Source organism: Antedon bifida, chromosome 10 (assembly GCF_963402885.1).
Source record: "Antedon bifida chromosome 10, ecAntBifi1.1, whole genome shotgun sequence".
Taxonomy (NCBI): domain Eukaryota; kingdom Metazoa; phylum Echinodermata; class Crinoidea; order Comatulida; family Antedonidae; genus Antedon; species Antedon bifida.
Window position 1 is genome coordinate 20,909,797 of NC_136235.1, and position 19,000 is coordinate 20,928,796.

The following is a 19,000-nucleotide window of genomic DNA, read 5'->3' on the forward strand; positions in this document are numbered from 1 at the left end:
CAATATTGAAAAAAAAAAAACAATGTTTAATTTTATATAAAACATTAAAAGTACAGTATTCCCGCGCAGGTATGAGTTATGATTCAAAATGCAGTTTTATTGTGCATTTTTATCTTATTCTTGCAAATTGTGTATAATTTATTTATTTCACATTAGCTGTGATGGCCAAGTGGTTAAGGCGTTGGACTCGAAATCCAATGGGATCTTCCCGCGCAGGTTCGAACCCTGCTCGCAGCGAATTGTTTTGTCTTTTCTTATTTTAAGAAAATATAATTTCTTTTTATTTTTGAAAATGTTATATAATTTATGAGTTTCACACAAGCTGTGATGGCCGAGTGGTTAAGGCGTTGGACTTGAAATCCAATGGGATCTTCCCGCGCAGGTTCGAACCCTGCTCGCAGCGAATTGTTTTGTCCTTTCTTATTTTAGAAAATATATATTTTTTTATTGTTGTAAATTGTGTATAATTTATTTATTTCACATTAGCTGTGATGGCCGAGTGGTTAAGGCGTTGGACTTGAAATCCAATGGGATCTTCCCGCGCAGGTTCGAACCCTGCTCGCAGCGAATTGTTTTGTCCATTCTTATTTTAGAAAATATATTTTCTTTTTATTGTTGGAAATTGTGTATAATTTATGTATTTCACATTAGCTGTGATGGCCGAGTGGTTAAGGCGTTGGACTTGAAATCCAATGGGATCTTCCCGCGCAGGTTCGAACCCTGCTCGCAGCGAATTGTTTTGTCTTTTCTTATTTAAAAAAATATATTTTCTATTTATTGTTGGAAATTGTGTATAATTTATTCATTTCACATAAGCTGTGATGGCCGAGTGGTTAAGGCGTTGGACTTGAAATCCAATGGGATCTTCCCGCGCTGGTTCGAACCCTGCTCGCAGCGAATTGTTTTGTCCTTTCTTATTTTAAGAAAATATAATTTCTTTTATTTTTGAAAATTTTGTATAATTTATGCATTTCACATAAGCTGTGATGGCCGAGTGGTTAAGGCGTTGGACTTGAAATCCAATGGGATCTTCCCGCGCAGGTTCGAACCCTGCTCGCAGCGAATTGTTTTTGTCCTTTCTTATTTTAAGAAAATATAATTTCTTTTATTTTTGAAAATTTTGTATAATTTATGAATTTCACATAAGCTGTGATGGCCGAGTGGTTAAGGCGTTGGACTCGAAATCCAATGGGATCTTCCCGCGAAGGTTCGAACCCTGCTCGAAGCGAATTCATTTGTCCTTCCTTATTTTAAGAAAATATAATTTCTTTTATTTTTGAAAATTTTGTATAATTTATGCATTTCACATAAGCTGTGATGGCCGAGTGGTTAAGGCGTTGGACTTGAAATCCAATGGGATCTTCCCGCGCAGGTTCGAACCCTGCTCGCAGCGAATTGTTTTGTCCTTTCTTATTTCAGAAAATATATTTTTTTTTATTGTTGGAAATTGTGTATAATTTATTTATTTCACATAAGCTGTGATGGCCGAGTGGTTAAGGCGTTGGACTTGAAATCCAATGGGATCTTCCCGCGCAGGTTCGAACCCTGCTCGCAGCGAATTGTTTTGTCCTTTCTTATTTTAGAAAATATATATTTTTTTTATTGTTGGAAATTGTGTATAATTTATTTATTTCAGATTAGCTGTGATGGCCGAGTGGTTAAGGCGTTGGACTTGAAATCCAATGGGATCTTCCCGCGCAGGTTCGAACCCTGCTCGCAGCGAATTCTTTTGTCCTTTCTTATTTTAAGAAAATATAATTTCTTTTTATTTTTGAAAATGTTATATAATTTTATCAAGTTCATTGCTGTGATGGCCGAGTGGTTAAGGCGTTGGACTTGAAATCCAATGGGATCTTCCCGCGCAGGTTCGAACCCTGCTCGCAGCGAATTCTTTTGTCCTTTCTTATTTTAAGAAAATATAATTTCTTTTATTTTTGAAAATTTTGTATACTTTATGTATTTCACATTAGCTGTGATGGCCGAGTGGTTAAGGCGTTGGACTTGAAATCCAATGGGATCTTCCCGCGCAGGTTCGAACCCTGCTCGCAGCGAATTGTTTTGTCCTTTCTTATTTTAAGAAAATATAATTTCTTTTATTTTTGAAAAATTTGTATAATTTATGAATTTCACATAAGCTGTGATGGCCGAGTGGTTAAGGCGTTGGACTTGAAATCCAATGGGATCTTCCCGCGCAGGTTCGAACCCTGCTCGCAGCGAATTGTTTTGTCCTTTCTTATTTTAGAAAATATATTTTCTTTTTATTGTTGGAACTTGTGTATAATTTATGTATTTCACATAAGCTGTGATGGCCGAGTGGTTAAGGCGTTGGACTTGAAATCCAATGGGATCTTCCCGCGCAGGTTCGAACCCTGCTCGCAGCGAATTCTTTTGTCCTTTCTTATTTTAAGAAAATATAATTTCTTTTATTTTTGAAAATTTTTTATAATTTATGAATTTCACATAAGCTGTGATGGCCGAGTGGTTAAGGCGTTGGACTCGAAATCCAATGGGATCTTCCCGCGCAGGTTCGAACCCTGCTCGCAGCGAATTGTTTTGTCTTTTTTTTATTTTAAGAAAATGTAATTTCTTTTTATTTTTTAAAATGTTATATAATGTTATGAAGTTCATTGCTGTGATGGCCGAGTGGTTAAGGCGTTGGACTCGAAATCCAATGGGATCTTCCCGCGCAGGTTCGAACCCTGCTCGCAGCGAATTGTTTTGTCCTTTCTTATTTTAAGAAAATAGGCTTTCTTTTATTTTTAAAAATTTTGTATAATTTATGAATTTCACATAAGCTGTGATGGCCGAGTGGTTAAGGCGTTGGACTTGAAATCCAATGGGATCTTCCCGCGCAGGTTCGAACCCTGCTCGCAGCGAATTGTTTTGTCTTTTCTTATTTTAAGAAAATATAATTTCTTTTTATTGTTGGAACTTGTATATAATTTATGTATTTCACATTAGCTGTGATGGCCGAGTGGTTAAGGCGTTGGACTTGAAATCCAATGGGATCTTCCCGCGCAGGTTCGAACCCTGCTCGCAGCGAATTGTTTTGTCCATTCTTATTTTAGAAAATATATTTTCTTTTTATTGTTGCAAATTGTGTATAATTTATGTATTTCACATTAGCTGTGATGGCCGAGTGGTTAAGGCGTTGGACTTGAAATCCAATGGGATCTTCCCGCGCAGGTTCGAACCCTGCTCGCAGCGAATTGTTTTGTCTTTTCTTATTTTAGAAAATATATTTTCTTTTTATTGTTGGAAATTGTGTATAATTTATGTATTTCACATTAGCTGTGATGGCCGAGTGGTTAAGGCGTTGGACTTGAAATCCAATGGGATCTTCCCGCGCAGGTTCGAACCCTGCTCGCAGCGAATTGTTTTGTCCTTTCTTATTTTAAGAAAATATAATTTCTTTTATTGTTAGAAATTGTGTATAATTTATGTATTTCACATTAGCTGTGATGGCCGAGTGGTTAAGGCGTTGGACTTGAAATCCAATGGGATCTTCCCGCGCAGGTTCGAACCTTGCTCGCAGCGAATTGTTTTGTCCTTTCTTATTTTAAGAAAATATAATTTCTTTTATTGTTGGAAATTGTGTATAATTTATGTATTTCACATTAGCTGTGATGGCCGAGTGGTTAAGGCGTTGGACTTGAAATCCAATGGGATCTTCCAGCGCAGGTTCGAACCCTGCTCGCAGCGAATTGTTTTGTCCATTCTTATTTTAGAAAATATATTTTCTTTTTATTGTTGGAAATTGTGTATAATTTATGTATTTCACATTCTGTGATGGCCGAGTGGTTAAGGCGTTGGACTTGAAATCCAATGGGATCTTCCCGCGCAGGTTCGAACCCTGCTCGCAGCGAATTCTTTTGTCCATTCTTATTTTAGAAAATATATTTTCTTTTTATTTGTTGGAAATTGTGTATAATTTATGTATTTCACATAAGCTGTGATGGCCGAGTGGTTAAGGCGTTGGACTTGAAATCCAATGGGATCTTCCCGCGCAGGTTCGAACCCTGCTCGCAGCGAATTCTTTTGTCCTTTCTTATTTTAAGAAAATATAATTTCTTTTATTTTTGAAAATTTTGTATAATTTATGAATTTCACATAAGCTGTGATGGCCGAGTGGTTAAGGCGTTGGACTCGAAATCCAATGGGATCTTCCCGCGCAGGTTCGAACCCTGCTCGCAGCGAATTGTTTTGTCTTTTCTTATTTTAAAAAATATATTTTCTTTTTATTGTTGGAAATTGTGTATAATTGATGTATTTCACATTAGCTGTGATGGCCGAGTGGTTAAGGCGTTGGACTTGAAATCCAATGGGATCTTCCCGCGCAGGTTCGAACCCTGCTCGCAGCGAATTGTTTTGTCCTTTCTTATTTTAGAAAATATATTTTCTTTTTATTGTTGGAACTTGTGTATAATTTATGTATTTCACATAAGCTGTGATGGCCGAGTGGTTAAGGCGTTGGACTTGAAATCCAATGGGATCTTCCCGCGCAGGTTCGAACCCTGCTCGCAGCGAATTCTTTTGTCCTTTCTTATTTTAAGAAAATATAATTTCTTTTATTTTTGAAAATTTTGTATAATTTATGAATTTCACATAAGCTGTGATGGCCGAGTGGTTAAGGCGTTGGACTCGAAATCCAATGGGATCTTCCCGCGCAGGTTCGAACCCTGCTCGCAGCGAATTGTTTTGTCTTTTTTTTATTTTAAGAAAATGTAATTTCTTTTTATTTTTTAAAATGTTATATAATGTTATGAAGTTCATTGCTGTGATGGCCGAGTGGTTAAGGCGTTGGACTCGAAATCCAATGGGATCTTCCCGCGCAGGTTCGAACCCTGCTCGCAGCGAATTGTTTTGTCCTTTCTTATTTTAAGAAAATAGGATTTCTTTTATTTTTAAAAATTTTGTATAATTTATGAATTTCACATAAGCTGTGATGGCCGAGTGGTTAAGGCGTTGGACTTGAAATCCAATGGGATCTTCCCGCGCAGGTTCGAACCCTGCTCGCAGCGAATTGTTTTGTCTTTTCTTATTTTAAGAAAATATAATTTCTTTTTATTTTTAAAAATGTTATATAATTTATGAACTTCACATAAGCTGTGATGGCCGAGTGGTTAAGGCGTTGGACTTGAAATCCAATGGGATCTTCCCGCGCAGGTTCTAACCCTGCTCGCAGCGAATTGTTTTTTGTCCATTCTTATTTTAGAAAATATATTTTCTTTATATTGTTGGAAATTGTGTATAATTTATGAATTTCACATAAGCTGTGATGGCCGAGTGGTTAAGGCGTTGGACTCGAAATCCAATGGGATCTTCCCGCGCAGGTTCGAACCCTGCTCGCAGCGAATTGTTTTGTCTTTTCTTATTTTAAAAAATATATTTTCTTTTTATTGTTGGAAATTGTGTATAATTGATGTATTTCACATTAGCTGTGATGGCCGAGTGGTTAAGGCGTTGGACTTGAAATCCAATGGGATCTTCCCGCGCAGGTTCGAACCCTGCTCGCAGCGAATTGTTTTGTCCTTTCTTATTTTAGAAAATATATTTTCTTTTTATTGTTGGAACTTGTGTATAATTTATGTATTTCACATAAGCTGTGATGGCCGAGTGGTTAAGGCGTTGGACTTGAAATCCAATGGGATCTTCCCGCGCATGTTCGAACCCTGCTCGCAGCGAATTCTTTTGTCCTTTCTTATTTTAAGAAAATATAATTTCTTTTATTTTTGAAAATTTTGTATAATTTATGAATTTCACATAAGCTGTGATGGCCGAGTGGTTAAGGCGTTGGACTCGAAATCCAATGGGATCTTCCCGCGCAGGTTCGAACCCTGCTCGCAGCGAATTGTTTTGTCTTTTTTTTATTTTAAGAAAATGTAATTTCTTTTTATTTTTTAAAATGTTATATAATGTTATGAAGTTCATTGCTGTGATGGCCGAGTGGTTAAGGCGTTGGACTCGAAATCCAATGGGATCTTCCCGCGCAGGTTCGAACCCTGCTCGCAGCGAATTGTTTTGTCCTTTCTTATTTTAAGAAAATAGGATTTCTTTTATTTTTAAAAATTTTGTATAATTTATGAATTTCACATAAGCTGTGATGGCCGAGTGGTTAAGGCGTTGGACTTGAAATCCAATGGGATCTTCCCGCGCAGGTTCGAACCCTGCTCGCAGCGAATTGTTTTGTCTTTTCTTATTTTAAGAAAATATAATTTCTTTTTATTGTTGGAACTTGTATATAATTTATGTATTTCACATTAGCTGTGATGGCCGAGTGGTTAAGGCGTTGGACTTGAAATCCAATGGGATCTTCCCGCGCAGGTTCGAACCCTGCTCGCAGCGAATTGTTTTGTCCATTCTTATTTTAGAAAATATATTTTCTTTTTATTTGTTGGAAATTGTGTATAATTTATGTATTTCACATAAGCTGTGATGGCCGAGTGGTTAAGGCGTTGGACTTGAAATCCAATGGGATCTTCCCGCGCAGGTTCGAAACCTGCTCGCAGCGAATTCTTTTGTCCTTTCTTATTTTAAGAAAATATAATTTCTTTTATTTTTGAAAATTTTGTATAATTTATGAATTTCACATAAGCTGTGATGGCCGAGTGGTTAAGGCGTTGGACTCGAAATCCAATGGGATCTTCCCGCGCAGGTTCGAACCCTGCTCGCAGCGAATTGTTTTGTCTTTTCTTATTTTAAAAAATATATTTTCTTTTTATTGTTGGAAATTGTGTATAATTTATGTATTTCACATTAGCTGTGATGGCCGAGTGGTTAAGGCGTTGGACTTGAAATCCAATGGGATCTTCCCGCGCAGGTTCGAACCCTGCTCGCAGCGAATTGTTTTGTCTTTTCTTATTTTAGAAAATATATTTTCTTTTTATTGTTGGAAATTGTGTATAATTTATGTATTTCACATTAGCTGTGATGGCCGAGTAGGCGTTGGACTTGAAATCCAATGGGATCTTCCCGCGCAGGTTCGAAACCTGCTCGCAGCGAATTCTTTTGTCCTTTCTTATTTTAAGAAAATATAATTTCTTTTATTTTTGAAAATTTTGTATAATTTATGAATTTCACATAAGCTGTGATGGCCGAGTGGTTAAGGCGTTGGACTCGAAATCCAATGGGATCTTCCCGCGCAGGTTCGAACCCTGCTCGCAGCGAATTGTTTTGTCTTTTCTTATTTTAAAAAATATATTTTCTTTTTATTGTTGGAAATTGTGTATAATTTATGTATTTCACATTAGCTGTGATGGCCGAGTGGTTAAGGCGTTGGACTTGAAATCCAATGGGATCTTCCCGCGCAGGTTCGAACCCTGCTCGCAGCGAATTGTTTTGTCTTTTCTTATTTTAGAAAATATATTTTCTTTTTATTGTTGGAAATTGTGTATAATTTATGTATTTCACATTAGCTGTGATGGCCGAGTAGGCGTTGGACTTGAAATCCAATGGGATCTTCCCGCGCAGGTTCGAACCCTGCTCGCAGCGAATTGTTTTGTCCTTTCTTATTTTAAGAAAATATAATTTCTTTTATTGTTAGAAATTGTGTATAATTTATGTATTTCACATTAGCTGTGATGGCCGAGTGGTTAAGGCGTTGGACTTGAAATCCAATGGGATCTTCCCGCGCAGGTTCGAACCCTGCTCGCAGCGAATTGTTTTGTCCTTTCTTATTTTAGAAAATATATTTTCTTTTTATTGTTGGAACTTGTGTATAATTTATGTATTTCACATAAGCTGTGATGGCCGAGTGGTTAAGGCGTTGGACTTGAAATCCAATGGGATCTTCCCGCGCAGGTTCGAACCCTGCTCGCAGCGAATTGTTTTGTCCTTTCTTATTTTAAGAAAATATAATTTCTTTTATTTTTGAAAATGTTGTATAATTTATGAATTCCACATAAGCTGTGATGGCCGAGTGGTTAAGGCGTTGGACTTGAAATCCAATGGGATCTTCCCGCGCAGGTTCGAACCCTGCTCGCAGCGAATTGTTTTGTCTTTTCTTATTTTAAGAAAATATAATTTCTTTTTATTTTTAAAAATGTTATATAATTTATGAACTTCACATAAGCTGTGATGGCCGAGTGGTTAAGGCGTTGGACTTGAAATCCAATGGGATCTTCCCGCGCAGGTTCGAACCCTGCTCGCAGCGAATTGTTTTTTGTCCATTCTTATTTTAGAAAATATATTTTCTTTATATTGTTGGAAATTGTGTATAATTTATGTATTTCACATTAGCTGTGATGGCCGAGTGGTTAAGGCGTTGGACTCGAAATCCAATGGGATCTTCCCGCGCAGGTTCGAACCCTGCTCGCAGCGAATTGTTTTGTCTTTTTTATTTTTGAAAACACATTTTCTTTTTATTGTTGCAAATTGTGTATAATTTATGAAGTTTACATAAGATGTGATGGCCGAGTGGTTAAGGCGTTGGACTTGAAATCCAATGTTGCGAACTTTCGGAAACACGACCTATGGCTTTCCGAGTCTGCTGGGACTTTAAGTCTAACGAAGTCTCGTGATTTGTTGAGGGCGCATGTGACCAAAACAAAAATAAAATGGCTTCTTTCCCAGTGTCGATGCAAGTTGGAAGTTGGATTGCGTTTGCTGTTGCATTTGTGGTAACTTATTATAAAAAACTAATTTCTTCTTATTATTTGATCCGATATATCTTTACTAGGACGAAACATAAGCTAAACATGCTAGCGTATAGGGCCTACCTACTACAGGCTAGGCTAGGGCTAGGCTAAGGCTAACTAAGGCCTCGTAGTAGTAGGCCTACTAACTAGCTAGGCCTAGTAATAGTATAATAATGTAGGCTTAGGCCTAGTTAGTATAGGGCAGACTAATCAATAACCCCATATCGAGTCCAGCTGATCTAGGCCTAGTAGGGTAGCCTAGGCCCTAGGCTATGCCTAGCTCTAAGGCAGGTAGGCTCAAAATCAAAAAGAATTATTAAAATTGTATTTTTTTTTAAAATTTTGACTATTATGTTGTTTTTCTTTTATAGTTAACATTTCTGTTTTCAACATGGTATGTTCTATACTACAGATACAAACGTCACAGCGAATGCAGCTCAACACTTACTGGTAAATAAACAAAAATAATATCATCTGAACACAAACTTCTTCCCCCCCCCCCCCCCAAACAAAAAAAAGGAGACCTACCAACAATAATCTAGCTGTATATGGCATTTCATGGTGTTCCGCAAACCTGTGTATGCGTCATGCAAATAATATGATACATTTATTCTTGACAGCTATTCTAGGCCTGTCTGTGAGTTTACTTACCGTTATTATGGGGCCTGTAGATGTGTTTCTAGTGTCTTTCATGAAGGATGATAATGGTGAATTTAAGGTATGTGACCTTCTACATCCTTCCAAAGTTTGTTGTTATCACTAATGCCTAATTAATCAATCAATCAAGTGCCAAGTATACAATTAGGTGTGTTCTAAATGTCACTTTATAATACTTTTACAATTTCCATTAATAATAATAACTGGTACTTGATATAGCGCATTATGCTGAAAGCCTCAATGCGCTTTACATTGACAGAAAAATTTAGAAAATAAAAAATTTAAAAGGTGGGTTTTAAGGAGAGATTTGAAGACACTGGTGGAAGTTGCCTGATGGATTTCAATAGGCAACGCATTCCAAAGAGAAACGGATGCAAAAGAAAATGAACGATTTCCATAAAACTTAGTGGACGGATGAAATAAATGGGCAAGAAGAGACTGTGATCCTGATTTCAGAGACCGCTTAGGAACATAAGGTTGAATAAGTTCAGAAATGAATAATACACTTCTGTCAAGCGCATTGAGCACCTTTGGTGGCGAAGTGCACTCTAGAAATTTGTATTATTGTATTAGCATACTACTACCATATTCATTGTAGGATTGGGCTGAATCTAATGTAACAAGACATCAAATACAAGAGACTGTTCTCTACTGTTACTATGGTAATTGTATATAAAATATATTATATTTTACAAGATCACTTAGAGATGAGCCTATTCAGAAGCACCTTCCTGTGTTCAAATGAAAGAAAAGCAATACTTACATGTTTAATATAGCAAAGCCCCATTTAAGGAACACTCTTATTCAGGGGACACCCCTATTCAGGGGACACCCTTATTCAGGGGACACCCTTATTCAGGGGACACCCCTATTCAGGGGACACCCCTTATTCAGGGGAAACCACTTATTTAGGAGACACCCCTACTGTATAATCAGAACACGTTGGTCGGTTCCCAAGGATCTCCCCTTAATAGAGGATCATTATGCTGTGAAAGTGTGACCTATGATTTATATTATTCAGTTTCAGTTTTATTACACACAACATATTACACTATATACATTTATCACATTTATTACCATCATGGCTTTGAACCTCCAGATAAAAGAAACAATGAATATGATGATGACTGAAATAAGCAAGTAGAAAAACAATACAAGGCACTTTAAATAAGTTCTTCTAAGTGCAACAAGAAAAAACAATTGTTGATTAAATGATTTATGTCTCTGTAGCTATGTATGGCTGCCTTACACTGTTTGTGTTCCTCATCATTCCATTTGTTTATTTCTACTATGAAGAAGAAGATGAAAACACTAATATTAAAAGCGTGAGTAAAATGGCTCTTATTTTGTTAACAGTTATTGAGCAGACTTTGATTTAATACAAGCATGTTTATCCCAGATTGGGTCAAGCTAAATATGATGATGTCATCAGTTCTTTCTTCAGACAATGAGTGGTTATTTGTTGTTGAATTCTTAAGCTCTGTCTACACTATCATTGATGGCAAATAAAATGTGATGTGCCCATATATGGACATGATGATGTCATATCACTACCATATTTAAGCATATCACTACCATATTTGGGTATATCTCACTTTTTTTTCACATAAAGTTTGATAGTATAGATAGAGCTTTACATTTTTTTGTCATGAACTGTCCTACGTAAATTCTTTTAGGATTCTTTTCTTCTTTCTTTTATGTTCTATTTATTCAGAGAATATGTGGCGCTATGAAGTACTCTGCCTGCTTTTTATTTGCTGCTGTTGTACTATTAATGATTGGGTAAGTAAAACATGTGCATTGTATATTATGTGAGATGCCTTCTATAATTGTAAAGAACACCTACTTGGATCTGATGTTGAAATAGCATAAGAAACTAATAACAAATTGGCCTTGGTGATCCAAATATACTTTTCAATAATTATTTTTATTTATTTATTTCATTTTTTTTTATTTATTTCATTTCCCAACCAACAGTGAACTCATGGTTCACCACTTACAGGAGGGAATTGTTTGTGATCTTGCATTATGGCACCTCAATATACTACACCTAATAATAATATACACACAGCCACTATCACACACAGACACTTATCACACACAGACACTTATCATAACTCGTCAAGAGGGCCCCTTGATTGTCAGCATACGCTGTTTAGGGTTACCCTCTATAAATAAGGTGAAATAAATAAATATATGTTATCTTTATACAGGGCATTTGTTCCTCTCAAAAAACCACCAGTTACAAACAATGCAACAATAGCTAATGATCTGGCATTCCTCGCCAATGAGTTACGTAACACTAGTAAGTAATATTGGACAGTCATTTTTATTTGCATAAATGTACCCTAAAATTAAGAAAAATGATAACAATGAATGATATTGTTCGTTTTCCCTCTCATCATGAGCCTATATTGTTTTATTTTTTATTTTTTTTATCCTATTTGCTCTTTTTAGAGGGTGAAACAGCTCTTTACTTTACTATTGGATTTCTAACCGTCATAGGATTTGTCTGCCTTGTGTTCTACACAGTAAGTGTTGTTATTTTTTATAATAACTTGCATAATATTGTATGAAATAAACTTAGAGGTCAATCCGAACAATTCGATAAACAAAAAATTATAAAAAATTAAGGAAATAATTTTGATGATGAACTCTTTAGGTTAGTGTCCAAATTAGACTGACAATGGAACATTTGTTAACATTAATTTCTTGCCATTCATTAAAAGAATATTTTTATGATGGTTTTATTTTCATAGGGGTTTGGATTAGTGACCCTTCCTGCTGACATGATCAAAGGAAGAAAGAGTGTGTCAACTGAATTGGACAGCGTTAGGAATGAGGCTAATGACAGTCGACAAAGGCGTAGGACTATCAGGAGAAAGGTACTACAATAGAACATCTCTTTTGGGACACACTAATAAAAGGACACCCTTTTATTAAGGAGGGACCCTTTTATTAAGGAGACTCTTTCCTGTGAAATGAACAAATAAAAAAGGCATTATATAGTTTAACATTATGGCGAACACCTGTTCAGGGATTGGTTGGGTCCCCTAGGTGTCTCCGTTATAGAGGTTCTACTGTATTTTTTTCAAAATAATTACTATGATATTTGTACATTTTCATGGAAATCAGGCAATGTAACTACAGAATTCCTGGTGTGCCCTATGTCATATTTCTAACTACAACACAATTGTCAACCTTTGATCGATCATAATCCTAGGAAACATGTACAATTGATTATTAATATGTTTTGTTGTTGTTGATAGTACAAGGATACCAATCGCAGAATAAGCTCACGTGATCGAGGCAAGATAGACAATCTAAATGATCAAGAAGAACTACTAAAACGAAAAGAGCGCCACCTAGAGGCCATGCAGGCAAGATGCTGTAGTAAATGCACGTTTCTGTGGCGACCTTTTGAGATTACATTTGGTGTTTTGGGTTGTTTGGCCGCGTTACTCATCTTTGTATCTCTGTTTATCACAAGGTTTGTTAACATAAAAAATAGAATATTTTTTTAGGTATATTTAGGATTTTTCTATTGAAAAGTCCCCCAAAAACATGAAGATTAACAAAATTCACTTCTGTAAGAAAAAAAAACAGAAAAAAAATTATTTCACTTATTTAAGAAAGACAAAAGAAACGTTTAATTTTAACCAAAAATCATTGTCTGACAGATAGGTATTTTTTGCTTTTAAGTACGTTTTTTTTAGGTAAATCATTTTTTTCGATCCAGTTTTTGATCAAAGTGAATAACTATTATGTGACATTAAAATGGCATATTAAAAAAAAATATTGAAAATAAAATTTTTTAGGGAGACAATATATATTCAAAATCATTGAAACTTAATGTTACACCACAATTAACATTCTTTTAATCACTTTTATTTACAGCTTGGACCGTGCTATGCACTCCCTAGGTGTTAAAACAGGGTATATCCTGCCAGAGAGACACTACCCTAACCCTATTGATATGGTCTTGCTCCTAAGCCAACAGGTACGATATTTAATCTCTTTTTTTTATCAGCATCCATAATATTGTTGTGCATGAACTACACTGAAACATTGTCACATGATATTTTTATTTTGATCAATCAATTTAAATAACATTGAGGTCCCCCCTGATGGATGTATAAACCAACCGTAATTTGACCAATCATGATGCAATGGGACATCCAAACTGCCACTTGTGATTGTTCAATTGGGAACCAGTCTTAAATAATTGTTGCGTTTCAAAGTTGTTGTATTTTATTTCTTGATTGTAATTACTTTTCAGATTTTTCCTCTTGACTACATCATATTTGCTTCTATTATCATCTTCCTGTTTCTTACCACTATTACTGGAATTGAAAGAATTGGTATTTGGTTCTGCTGTGTGAAGGTTAGTCCAATTACCTACAGTCAACTCTACCAATACTAGGCACTGTTGGACTGGACTAATATGTCTGGTTTTCTAGAAAGTCTGGTATTCAGAATGTGATTTTAATGGTAAAATTGAATTTGGGATCTTTTGAACTTAATCTAAATGCCAACTTTATGTCAATGGCTACCAGATGTCTCTATGTAAACGGTTACCAGTACCAGAACCTCAAGAAAAGTCTGGATTTGGGAGAGTTTCTGGTTTTCAGAGAGTCAAATACTGGGAGAGTTGACTGTAGCTGGTTCATTGATAAGTATGGCTAGGAACTACTATTTTCAATATTCTCGGCTTTTCTTAAGCCTGTATTCACTTTCTGAATTTTATTCCTCCGAATCAAAATTGTTCGTTTATTCGAACGCATATCATATTTCTATTTTTATTTTGTAAAAAAAATGTGCAACCCATCAGATCTCTATGAATGTTTCATTCAAGTGGATATATTCACCTAAAATTTAAAACGTTATTTCATAACTCCATACACATTGCATACAAATCTTCAATATAGACATCATTTATTGACTGTATATTAATTGTTATTGTAGATGTACAAGTTACGTGCAACCCGTACCAAGCCACAAGCATTGCTTTTCCTCTGTATGATTCTAATATTCACAGTTCTGGCCATTAACACCATGATGTATACTCTAGCTCCAGAGTATATGGCGTATGGAAATCAAAAATATGTCGTAAGTAAAAATCTTATACAAGATTGATTCTGAGACATTTTGTTTTGTCCCCCCACTTTATTTTACACACCCCTTTAAATTTTAATAAGATGATGAAGGAAAAAGTCTGCTTCTCTGTTGATACATAGGGACATTGGTCCATGATTGAAATCTTAAGCTCTGTCTACACTATCAAACTAGTTTGACAAAAAAAGTGTCGCAATAAGTTTTTGGTTGTTTCATTGGTCGATTGATTAGCGGCAATATTGATATTGAATATAAAGAGATATAATAAAATTATTGTAGTTTTTTAGAAGTTTACACAATTATTTTTTTTTAACCAACAGACTGAAAATAACAGTACTGAACAGTGTACTACAAATGAACCAGAAGGTATGTTGTTTTATTCCTCACAGTTTTTAAACTTTGTCTACACTATCAAATTTTATGTGACAAAAAAATGTGATGTGCCCATATATGGACATGATGATGTCATATCACTACCATATTAGGGCACATCACACTTTTTTTGATAGTGTAGACAGAGCTTTATTCCCCACTGTCCACTTGGAATTAAATACCAGAATATAATCCCAGATTCACTAAACTAACTACGTTTGTATTTAGTACAAGTTCTGAGTCTAGGCCTAGTAGAGAAATAAGTTTTACCTTTTTTTTCCTCCTTTTCCTCCAATGTTCATTTTGTTGACAAAAACAGAATATATATACTTTACTGTATTATTTTATGTTAAACTGTTGTTTGAACTAAACATTATACAATATTAATTTTTTTTTTTCCAATGTTATAGTGAGACTAGAAAAAGAATATGTTGGTAATTGATTTGTTTTATATTTTCAGAGTGCGTAATGAGCATAGCAGCTTCTCTTCTAACCACCTTTGTTTTTAAATTGTGGTTCTTTGGCGTCTTTTATTACTGGGCTAACTGGGCTTTTCTAGCTGTAAGTATTTCAACCACTAGTAGTAACTAAATACAGATATCAAATACATTTGGTTTGTACTTGTGAGTTCATCACTGCACATCTCTCTCTCCCCCTCCCCTTCTGGGAAAGAGCACAGTAGAAAAACAGTCTAGCTGGATATTAGTGTTAACTGGTATGGTGCCTAGTACTACTCAGTTGCATACTCTTCCTTATTATAAAAAAATCCATAAATTAGGTTGATTTCAGCCCTTTTTTTCACAATGTTAAAGTCATGAACCCACTTTAAGTCAGAATCTGCCACTGGTACTCAGTATATGAACATAAGAATATAAAAATCTTTTATTAATGCTCTTTTTATTCTCTCATTACTATTGACAGATGGTTCTGATTGGTTTAGTGGTGTCTATCTTTAAGAGCAGGAGATCATCCATTGAAGGTGAGGTTGACTCAGATGATACTGACTGTAGTGATGATGAGCTCCTTCAAGTTTAACTCAATGTCTAATGCTTTCAGCATGCCACAATTTAAAGGTATGCCATTGGCTGTTTAAACAGCGCAATACAGCGTGTCACAATTTAAAGCTATGCCAATGGCTGTTTAAACAGCGCAATCTAAATAACGATTTATTTCAAAAGTGGGACGCAACACAATGACATACAAGTAAACCAATTATAAGCATTGGATAATCCATTGCTTGTGATTAGTAGTAGAAGTAGTAAATCTTTATTTATTCACGAAAGTGTAATCAACAATTAACGAGGTTTTCATTATGGCCGTGAGTGAACAATCCTAAGCCAACAAACATGAATTAAAAAAAAACTTAAACAAAAAAAAAATATTATAATAATAATTGTATGCGCACCATAAGTAAATTGACCAATCACAGTGCAGATGGATCATCCAAACTTGCGCTTGTGATTGGTCAACTAATGTGCATTACGTCATTTTGTTATGTGGAACCAAGCTTAAGCCACCTTGTTCATCAACTTCAAAATTATAGAGGTTATGCTATGATTTTTTATTGAAAATTAGAAGTGGCGATAAGTTTCCAAAACTCTTAAATATTTATTGAGTTAAGTGAAATACTTAATATTTAAGGGAAATATCTCACTTAAGTGTGATTGGTGAATACGGCCACAGATTTCTGAAGATACCAGAGAAATCCAGTAGTTGATTCTCTGTACTGTATCTATAATTTATACAGTATCATTGGCAAATGTTGTGATACAGAATAACATGTTTTTCACATGTGACACCTGTATCACACAATAGGCAAAAGTCTAACCATAACATTCAGGAACCACATGTGATAATAGGTGACACTGTATTACAGCATTTGCCCATATACTGGACATAAAATGCAATACGTGGAGATACAGTTTGAATCAGATAAATCTAGGCTGGTGAAGAAATGTATATATACTGTAATTGCTTTCTTGAATTTGATTCTACTTAAAATTGCTTTTTTTCTCACATTTATAAAAATTTATTGGAAATGTTTATTTTATGCAAATTAGTAAATCTAGTATGTTGTACAGAAATGAAATTTATTTTAAATATTTAATTGTTAATGCATATATTATTTTAACAAAATATCTTATAGTGTATATATGGATAGAATGTATTGATTGATTGACTATTTATGTGGCTTTTGTTGATTAAGTCACAACATAGTTTGAACTTATTTAAATTGAGCACATTAGGACAATTTATGTAGGAGTGTGCTTATTGAAGCAGATATATAACATTATTTTATGAGAATTGAACTAAAATGCATTTGTGTTTTTTTTAATTCAGGAGTATATTGAGGCAGATATAACATTTATTTATGCAAGTTTTTTTTCCTTTTGATTAAAAGAAGCTTTAATTTTCAAATGAAGTAATAAACAATAACATGAATGGAACTATTCAATGGAACTATTCAATGATATGGACATTTATCATTTTTTACAATGTATTTAAACTATGCCATCTTTTCATTTATGCTATGCTTTATAATATTGGACACACTTTAAATTGTTGATTTATATTTTGCTTTATTTTATTAGTAGGCCTAAATGTAGGTCATGTATATTTCTGTTGGTTTTTTGTTTTAAGCTCTGTCTACACTATCAAACTTTATGTGACAAAATATGTGATGTGCCCATATATGAATACGATGATGTTATATCACTACCATATTTGGGCATATCACTACCATATTTGGGTACATCACACTAGTTTGATAAACATGTTCATTATAAATTATTTCTGCAATGACTTCTTTCAAATATTGGACTCATTTTGCATTGAATCGTCATAAAATGAAATTGTTGTTAATTCCAAATCAGCCATACTTAATGTTATAATCAAATGTGTATATATTATTACTGATTAAATACATAATGTACATACATAATGTAGTTTGCTTTTTTTAGTCATTAATCGGATTTGTATAAACCTGTTTATAGATACAATTAAGCATAGTATGAATCAAAATTGATTGAATGCGAAAAATTAGTTATTCTCTAGGCTATAGTTTAAGTTATCGTTTTACAAACGTATATCAAGTGGTATAGGTGAGGTGGCGGGGGGAGGTGTGCACATCTTTGGAAGGTGAAACAAAATTTATGAGCAGTGCCCAGGGGATACAGCATGCTTTAAAATATGTCGGAAAGGGCTAAAAACGCCCGAGGCCTCCAGAGTTGGAGGGCCACTTATAGTTCTTAAACCAGGGGCCTCAGATCTCTGCGTTACGCCAGTGCTTTTATTGACTATGATTGAAAGATAGACAAAAACATTTACTATATAAACAAGTTTATTCATTATTATTATTATTCATTATTTCATACACTGCAAGTGAAACTATACACGTTCATTGACGCTGGATATCGCGTCTTTTTAAACCGTCAACACATTGCAAATTAAAAACACATCACTGAAATAAACTTAAAATATCGGAAAAACATAATTATGAGCAATTTATAATAAAGCATCTGTATCTCTTAATAAAATATATTAACATATTGTTTATCTTCCCCGAGAATAATGGAAGCTTCTTCACAACATTATTGTTCAACATTCGATTCACACTTTCTATGTTTAATATGCCCTAACAATTTAAACACCTATATTGATGGGCGTCACAGCTGTGTACTATTACGCCATATGCTTTCTCTCTGGGAACATAAAAAGTCACCGCCCTAGTTTACACAAACACGCTACTTTTTAAATTTGGAAATCACTTGCGCTTACGTCATTGCGCTTACTTCCTTGCGCTGCTTAAGCTTTGTTTCCACTAGGACGTAACGCAACGTCAGGGATTTGACCAATCACAAGCGATGGATTATTCGAACTGTCGCTTATCATTGGTCAACTCGCTTACGTTACGTCTACGTCCTTACGCTGCGTCCTAGTGGGAACCAAGCTGTCCTATTTGGAACTAATTACCGGCTTTCCTTTCCCATTGCTGAAATATTTCTTACTTACACAGGGTGAGCACGCGTCATTTCCCAATTTCAAACATACCGCGTTCAATGAAGTAATCTTGGGAAAACTAAAGCTCGGTTTCCAAACAACGCAAGGACGCGTGCGCACAACAAGCAATTCAACCAATCACGTCGTGATGGATCAGTGACGTCACACCTCATCGTGCGCGCGCAACTTTACACTGTGTGAGCTTTTACTGAACACATTAG

General features: G+C 35.1%; 1 protein-coding gene and 50 non-coding genes across 51 annotated transcripts; all 51 read left to right on the forward strand.

Annotated features, from left to right (window-relative positions):
* The first annotated feature begins 155 nt into the window (after window positions 1-155).
* Window positions 156-237, forward strand: Trnas-cga (transfer RNA serine (anticodon CGA)). The gene has a single exon. It is a non-coding gene; the product is annotated as a tRNA-Ser (tRNA).
* Window positions 238-321: 84 nt separating this feature from the next.
* On the forward strand, window positions 322-403 carry Trnas-uga (transfer RNA serine (anticodon UGA)). Its single transcript has one exon. It is a non-coding gene; the product is annotated as a tRNA-Ser (tRNA).
* An 82-nt stretch (window positions 404-485) lies between these two features.
* Window positions 486-567, forward strand: Trnas-uga (transfer RNA serine (anticodon UGA)). Its single transcript has one exon. It is a non-coding gene; the product is annotated as a tRNA-Ser (tRNA).
* Window positions 568-650: 83 nt separating this feature from the next.
* Trnas-uga (transfer RNA serine (anticodon UGA)) lies at window positions 651-732 on the forward strand. Its single transcript has one exon. It is a non-coding gene; the product is annotated as a tRNA-Ser (tRNA).
* An 83-nt stretch (window positions 733-815) lies between these two features.
* Trnas-uga (transfer RNA serine (anticodon UGA)) lies at window positions 816-897 on the forward strand. Its single transcript has one exon. It is a non-coding gene; the product is annotated as a tRNA-Ser (tRNA).
* An 83-nt stretch (window positions 898-980) lies between these two features.
* On the forward strand, window positions 981-1,062 carry Trnas-uga (transfer RNA serine (anticodon UGA)). Its single transcript has one exon. It is a non-coding gene; the product is annotated as a tRNA-Ser (tRNA).
* Window positions 1,063-1,146: 84 nt separating this feature from the next.
* Window positions 1,147-1,228, forward strand: Trnas-cga (transfer RNA serine (anticodon CGA)). The gene has a single exon. It is a non-coding gene; the product is annotated as a tRNA-Ser (tRNA).
* Window positions 1,229-1,311: 83 nt separating this feature from the next.
* Trnas-uga (transfer RNA serine (anticodon UGA)) lies at window positions 1,312-1,393 on the forward strand. The gene has a single exon. It is a non-coding gene; the product is annotated as a tRNA-Ser (tRNA).
* An 82-nt stretch (window positions 1,394-1,475) lies between these two features.
* Window positions 1,476-1,557, forward strand: Trnas-uga (transfer RNA serine (anticodon UGA)). Its single transcript has one exon. It is a non-coding gene; the product is annotated as a tRNA-Ser (tRNA).
* An 83-nt stretch (window positions 1,558-1,640) lies between these two features.
* Window positions 1,641-1,722, forward strand: Trnas-uga (transfer RNA serine (anticodon UGA)). The gene has a single exon. It is a non-coding gene; the product is annotated as a tRNA-Ser (tRNA).
* Window positions 1,723-1,804: 82 nt separating this feature from the next.
* Trnas-uga (transfer RNA serine (anticodon UGA)) lies at window positions 1,805-1,886 on the forward strand. The gene has a single exon. It is a non-coding gene; the product is annotated as a tRNA-Ser (tRNA).
* An 83-nt stretch (window positions 1,887-1,969) lies between these two features.
* Window positions 1,970-2,051, forward strand: Trnas-uga (transfer RNA serine (anticodon UGA)). The gene has a single exon. It is a non-coding gene; the product is annotated as a tRNA-Ser (tRNA).
* Window positions 2,052-2,134: 83 nt separating this feature from the next.
* On the forward strand, window positions 2,135-2,216 carry Trnas-uga (transfer RNA serine (anticodon UGA)). The gene has a single exon. It is a non-coding gene; the product is annotated as a tRNA-Ser (tRNA).
* An 83-nt stretch (window positions 2,217-2,299) lies between these two features.
* Trnas-uga (transfer RNA serine (anticodon UGA)) lies at window positions 2,300-2,381 on the forward strand. Its single transcript has one exon. It is a non-coding gene; the product is annotated as a tRNA-Ser (tRNA).
* Window positions 2,382-2,464: 83 nt separating this feature from the next.
* On the forward strand, window positions 2,465-2,546 carry Trnas-cga (transfer RNA serine (anticodon CGA)). Its single transcript has one exon. It is a non-coding gene; the product is annotated as a tRNA-Ser (tRNA).
* Window positions 2,547-2,629: 83 nt separating this feature from the next.
* Trnas-cga (transfer RNA serine (anticodon CGA)) lies at window positions 2,630-2,711 on the forward strand. The gene has a single exon. It is a non-coding gene; the product is annotated as a tRNA-Ser (tRNA).
* An 83-nt stretch (window positions 2,712-2,794) lies between these two features.
* Window positions 2,795-2,876, forward strand: Trnas-uga (transfer RNA serine (anticodon UGA)). The gene has a single exon. It is a non-coding gene; the product is annotated as a tRNA-Ser (tRNA).
* An 84-nt stretch (window positions 2,877-2,960) lies between these two features.
* On the forward strand, window positions 2,961-3,042 carry Trnas-uga (transfer RNA serine (anticodon UGA)). Its single transcript has one exon. It is a non-coding gene; the product is annotated as a tRNA-Ser (tRNA).
* Window positions 3,043-3,125: 83 nt separating this feature from the next.
* Window positions 3,126-3,207, forward strand: Trnas-uga (transfer RNA serine (anticodon UGA)). The gene has a single exon. It is a non-coding gene; the product is annotated as a tRNA-Ser (tRNA).
* An 83-nt stretch (window positions 3,208-3,290) lies between these two features.
* Window positions 3,291-3,372, forward strand: Trnas-uga (transfer RNA serine (anticodon UGA)). Its single transcript has one exon. It is a non-coding gene; the product is annotated as a tRNA-Ser (tRNA).
* Window positions 3,373-3,455: 83 nt separating this feature from the next.
* Trnas-uga (transfer RNA serine (anticodon UGA)) lies at window positions 3,456-3,537 on the forward strand. Its single transcript has one exon. It is a non-coding gene; the product is annotated as a tRNA-Ser (tRNA).
* An 83-nt stretch (window positions 3,538-3,620) lies between these two features.
* Trnas-uga (transfer RNA serine (anticodon UGA)) lies at window positions 3,621-3,702 on the forward strand. The gene has a single exon. It is a non-coding gene; the product is annotated as a tRNA-Ser (tRNA).
* Window positions 3,703-3,783: 81 nt separating this feature from the next.
* On the forward strand, window positions 3,784-3,865 carry Trnas-uga (transfer RNA serine (anticodon UGA)). Its single transcript has one exon. It is a non-coding gene; the product is annotated as a tRNA-Ser (tRNA).
* Window positions 3,866-3,949: 84 nt separating this feature from the next.
* Trnas-uga (transfer RNA serine (anticodon UGA)) lies at window positions 3,950-4,031 on the forward strand. The gene has a single exon. It is a non-coding gene; the product is annotated as a tRNA-Ser (tRNA).
* An 83-nt stretch (window positions 4,032-4,114) lies between these two features.
* Trnas-cga (transfer RNA serine (anticodon CGA)) lies at window positions 4,115-4,196 on the forward strand. Its single transcript has one exon. It is a non-coding gene; the product is annotated as a tRNA-Ser (tRNA).
* An 83-nt stretch (window positions 4,197-4,279) lies between these two features.
* Trnas-uga (transfer RNA serine (anticodon UGA)) lies at window positions 4,280-4,361 on the forward strand. Its single transcript has one exon. It is a non-coding gene; the product is annotated as a tRNA-Ser (tRNA).
* An 83-nt stretch (window positions 4,362-4,444) lies between these two features.
* Trnas-uga (transfer RNA serine (anticodon UGA)) lies at window positions 4,445-4,526 on the forward strand. The gene has a single exon. It is a non-coding gene; the product is annotated as a tRNA-Ser (tRNA).
* An 83-nt stretch (window positions 4,527-4,609) lies between these two features.
* Trnas-cga (transfer RNA serine (anticodon CGA)) lies at window positions 4,610-4,691 on the forward strand. The gene has a single exon. It is a non-coding gene; the product is annotated as a tRNA-Ser (tRNA).
* An 83-nt stretch (window positions 4,692-4,774) lies between these two features.
* On the forward strand, window positions 4,775-4,856 carry Trnas-cga (transfer RNA serine (anticodon CGA)). Its single transcript has one exon. It is a non-coding gene; the product is annotated as a tRNA-Ser (tRNA).
* Window positions 4,857-4,939: 83 nt separating this feature from the next.
* On the forward strand, window positions 4,940-5,021 carry Trnas-uga (transfer RNA serine (anticodon UGA)). The gene has a single exon. It is a non-coding gene; the product is annotated as a tRNA-Ser (tRNA).
* An 84-nt stretch (window positions 5,022-5,105) lies between these two features.
* Trnas-uga (transfer RNA serine (anticodon UGA)) lies at window positions 5,106-5,187 on the forward strand. Its single transcript has one exon. It is a non-coding gene; the product is annotated as a tRNA-Ser (tRNA).
* An 85-nt stretch (window positions 5,188-5,272) lies between these two features.
* On the forward strand, window positions 5,273-5,354 carry Trnas-cga (transfer RNA serine (anticodon CGA)). Its single transcript has one exon. It is a non-coding gene; the product is annotated as a tRNA-Ser (tRNA).
* An 83-nt stretch (window positions 5,355-5,437) lies between these two features.
* Trnas-uga (transfer RNA serine (anticodon UGA)) lies at window positions 5,438-5,519 on the forward strand. Its single transcript has one exon. It is a non-coding gene; the product is annotated as a tRNA-Ser (tRNA).
* An 83-nt stretch (window positions 5,520-5,602) lies between these two features.
* Trnas-uga (transfer RNA serine (anticodon UGA)) lies at window positions 5,603-5,684 on the forward strand. The gene has a single exon. It is a non-coding gene; the product is annotated as a tRNA-Ser (tRNA).
* Window positions 5,685-5,767: 83 nt separating this feature from the next.
* Window positions 5,768-5,849, forward strand: Trnas-cga (transfer RNA serine (anticodon CGA)). Its single transcript has one exon. It is a non-coding gene; the product is annotated as a tRNA-Ser (tRNA).
* An 83-nt stretch (window positions 5,850-5,932) lies between these two features.
* Window positions 5,933-6,014, forward strand: Trnas-cga (transfer RNA serine (anticodon CGA)). Its single transcript has one exon. It is a non-coding gene; the product is annotated as a tRNA-Ser (tRNA).
* Window positions 6,015-6,097: 83 nt separating this feature from the next.
* Window positions 6,098-6,179, forward strand: Trnas-uga (transfer RNA serine (anticodon UGA)). The gene has a single exon. It is a non-coding gene; the product is annotated as a tRNA-Ser (tRNA).
* Window positions 6,180-6,263: 84 nt separating this feature from the next.
* On the forward strand, window positions 6,264-6,345 carry Trnas-uga (transfer RNA serine (anticodon UGA)). Its single transcript has one exon. It is a non-coding gene; the product is annotated as a tRNA-Ser (tRNA).
* An 84-nt stretch (window positions 6,346-6,429) lies between these two features.
* Window positions 6,430-6,511, forward strand: Trnas-uga (transfer RNA serine (anticodon UGA)). Its single transcript has one exon. It is a non-coding gene; the product is annotated as a tRNA-Ser (tRNA).
* An 83-nt stretch (window positions 6,512-6,594) lies between these two features.
* On the forward strand, window positions 6,595-6,676 carry Trnas-cga (transfer RNA serine (anticodon CGA)). The gene has a single exon. It is a non-coding gene; the product is annotated as a tRNA-Ser (tRNA).
* An 83-nt stretch (window positions 6,677-6,759) lies between these two features.
* On the forward strand, window positions 6,760-6,841 carry Trnas-uga (transfer RNA serine (anticodon UGA)). Its single transcript has one exon. It is a non-coding gene; the product is annotated as a tRNA-Ser (tRNA).
* Window positions 6,842-6,924: 83 nt separating this feature from the next.
* Trnas-uga (transfer RNA serine (anticodon UGA)) lies at window positions 6,925-7,001 on the forward strand. Its single transcript has one exon. It is a non-coding gene; the product is annotated as a tRNA-Ser (tRNA).
* An 83-nt stretch (window positions 7,002-7,084) lies between these two features.
* Trnas-cga (transfer RNA serine (anticodon CGA)) lies at window positions 7,085-7,166 on the forward strand. Its single transcript has one exon. It is a non-coding gene; the product is annotated as a tRNA-Ser (tRNA).
* An 83-nt stretch (window positions 7,167-7,249) lies between these two features.
* Trnas-uga (transfer RNA serine (anticodon UGA)) lies at window positions 7,250-7,331 on the forward strand. Its single transcript has one exon. It is a non-coding gene; the product is annotated as a tRNA-Ser (tRNA).
* Window positions 7,332-7,414: 83 nt separating this feature from the next.
* Trnas-uga (transfer RNA serine (anticodon UGA)) lies at window positions 7,415-7,491 on the forward strand. The gene has a single exon. It is a non-coding gene; the product is annotated as a tRNA-Ser (tRNA).
* An 83-nt stretch (window positions 7,492-7,574) lies between these two features.
* Trnas-uga (transfer RNA serine (anticodon UGA)) lies at window positions 7,575-7,656 on the forward strand. The gene has a single exon. It is a non-coding gene; the product is annotated as a tRNA-Ser (tRNA).
* An 83-nt stretch (window positions 7,657-7,739) lies between these two features.
* Trnas-uga (transfer RNA serine (anticodon UGA)) lies at window positions 7,740-7,821 on the forward strand. Its single transcript has one exon. It is a non-coding gene; the product is annotated as a tRNA-Ser (tRNA).
* An 83-nt stretch (window positions 7,822-7,904) lies between these two features.
* Trnas-uga (transfer RNA serine (anticodon UGA)) lies at window positions 7,905-7,986 on the forward strand. The gene has a single exon. It is a non-coding gene; the product is annotated as a tRNA-Ser (tRNA).
* Window positions 7,987-8,070: 84 nt separating this feature from the next.
* Window positions 8,071-8,152, forward strand: Trnas-uga (transfer RNA serine (anticodon UGA)). Its single transcript has one exon. It is a non-coding gene; the product is annotated as a tRNA-Ser (tRNA).
* An 85-nt stretch (window positions 8,153-8,237) lies between these two features.
* Window positions 8,238-8,319, forward strand: Trnas-cga (transfer RNA serine (anticodon CGA)). The gene has a single exon. It is a non-coding gene; the product is annotated as a tRNA-Ser (tRNA).
* Window positions 8,320-8,554: 235 nt separating this feature from the next.
* Window positions 8,555-17,715, forward strand: LOC144853660 (putative lysosomal cobalamin transporter). Its single transcript, XM_078711412.1, has 16 exons — window positions 8,555-8,618; window positions 9,008-9,086; window positions 9,257-9,354; window positions 9,892-9,955; window positions 10,524-10,618; window positions 11,008-11,075; window positions 11,507-11,598; window positions 11,751-11,824; window positions 12,053-12,178; window positions 12,563-12,783; window positions 13,191-13,293; window positions 13,573-13,677; window positions 14,259-14,402; window positions 14,729-14,774; window positions 15,241-15,341; window positions 15,702-17,715. Exons 1-16 carry the CDS (start codon window positions 8,556-8,558, stop codon window positions 15,813-15,815), a joined length of 1,593 nt encoding a protein of 530 aa, XP_078567538.1. The 5' UTR covers window position 8,555; the 3' UTR covers window positions 15,816-17,715.
* The last annotated feature ends 1,285 nt before the right edge of the window (window positions 17,716-19,000 follow it).

Coding starts and splice junctions, on each gene's coding strand:
- LOC144853660 (XM_078711412.1), top strand. CDS start 8,556: ATGGCTTCTTTCCCAGTGTCGATGCAAGTTGGAAGTTGGATTGCGTTT. Junction 9,355..9,891: donor ATGATAATGGTGAATTTAAG/GTATGTGACCTT, acceptor TATTCATTGTAG/GATTGGGCTGAATCTAATGT. Junction 13,678..14,258: donor TTTGGTTCTGCTGTGTGAAG/GTTAGTCCAATT, acceptor TTGTTATTGTAG/ATGTACAAGTTACGTGCAAC.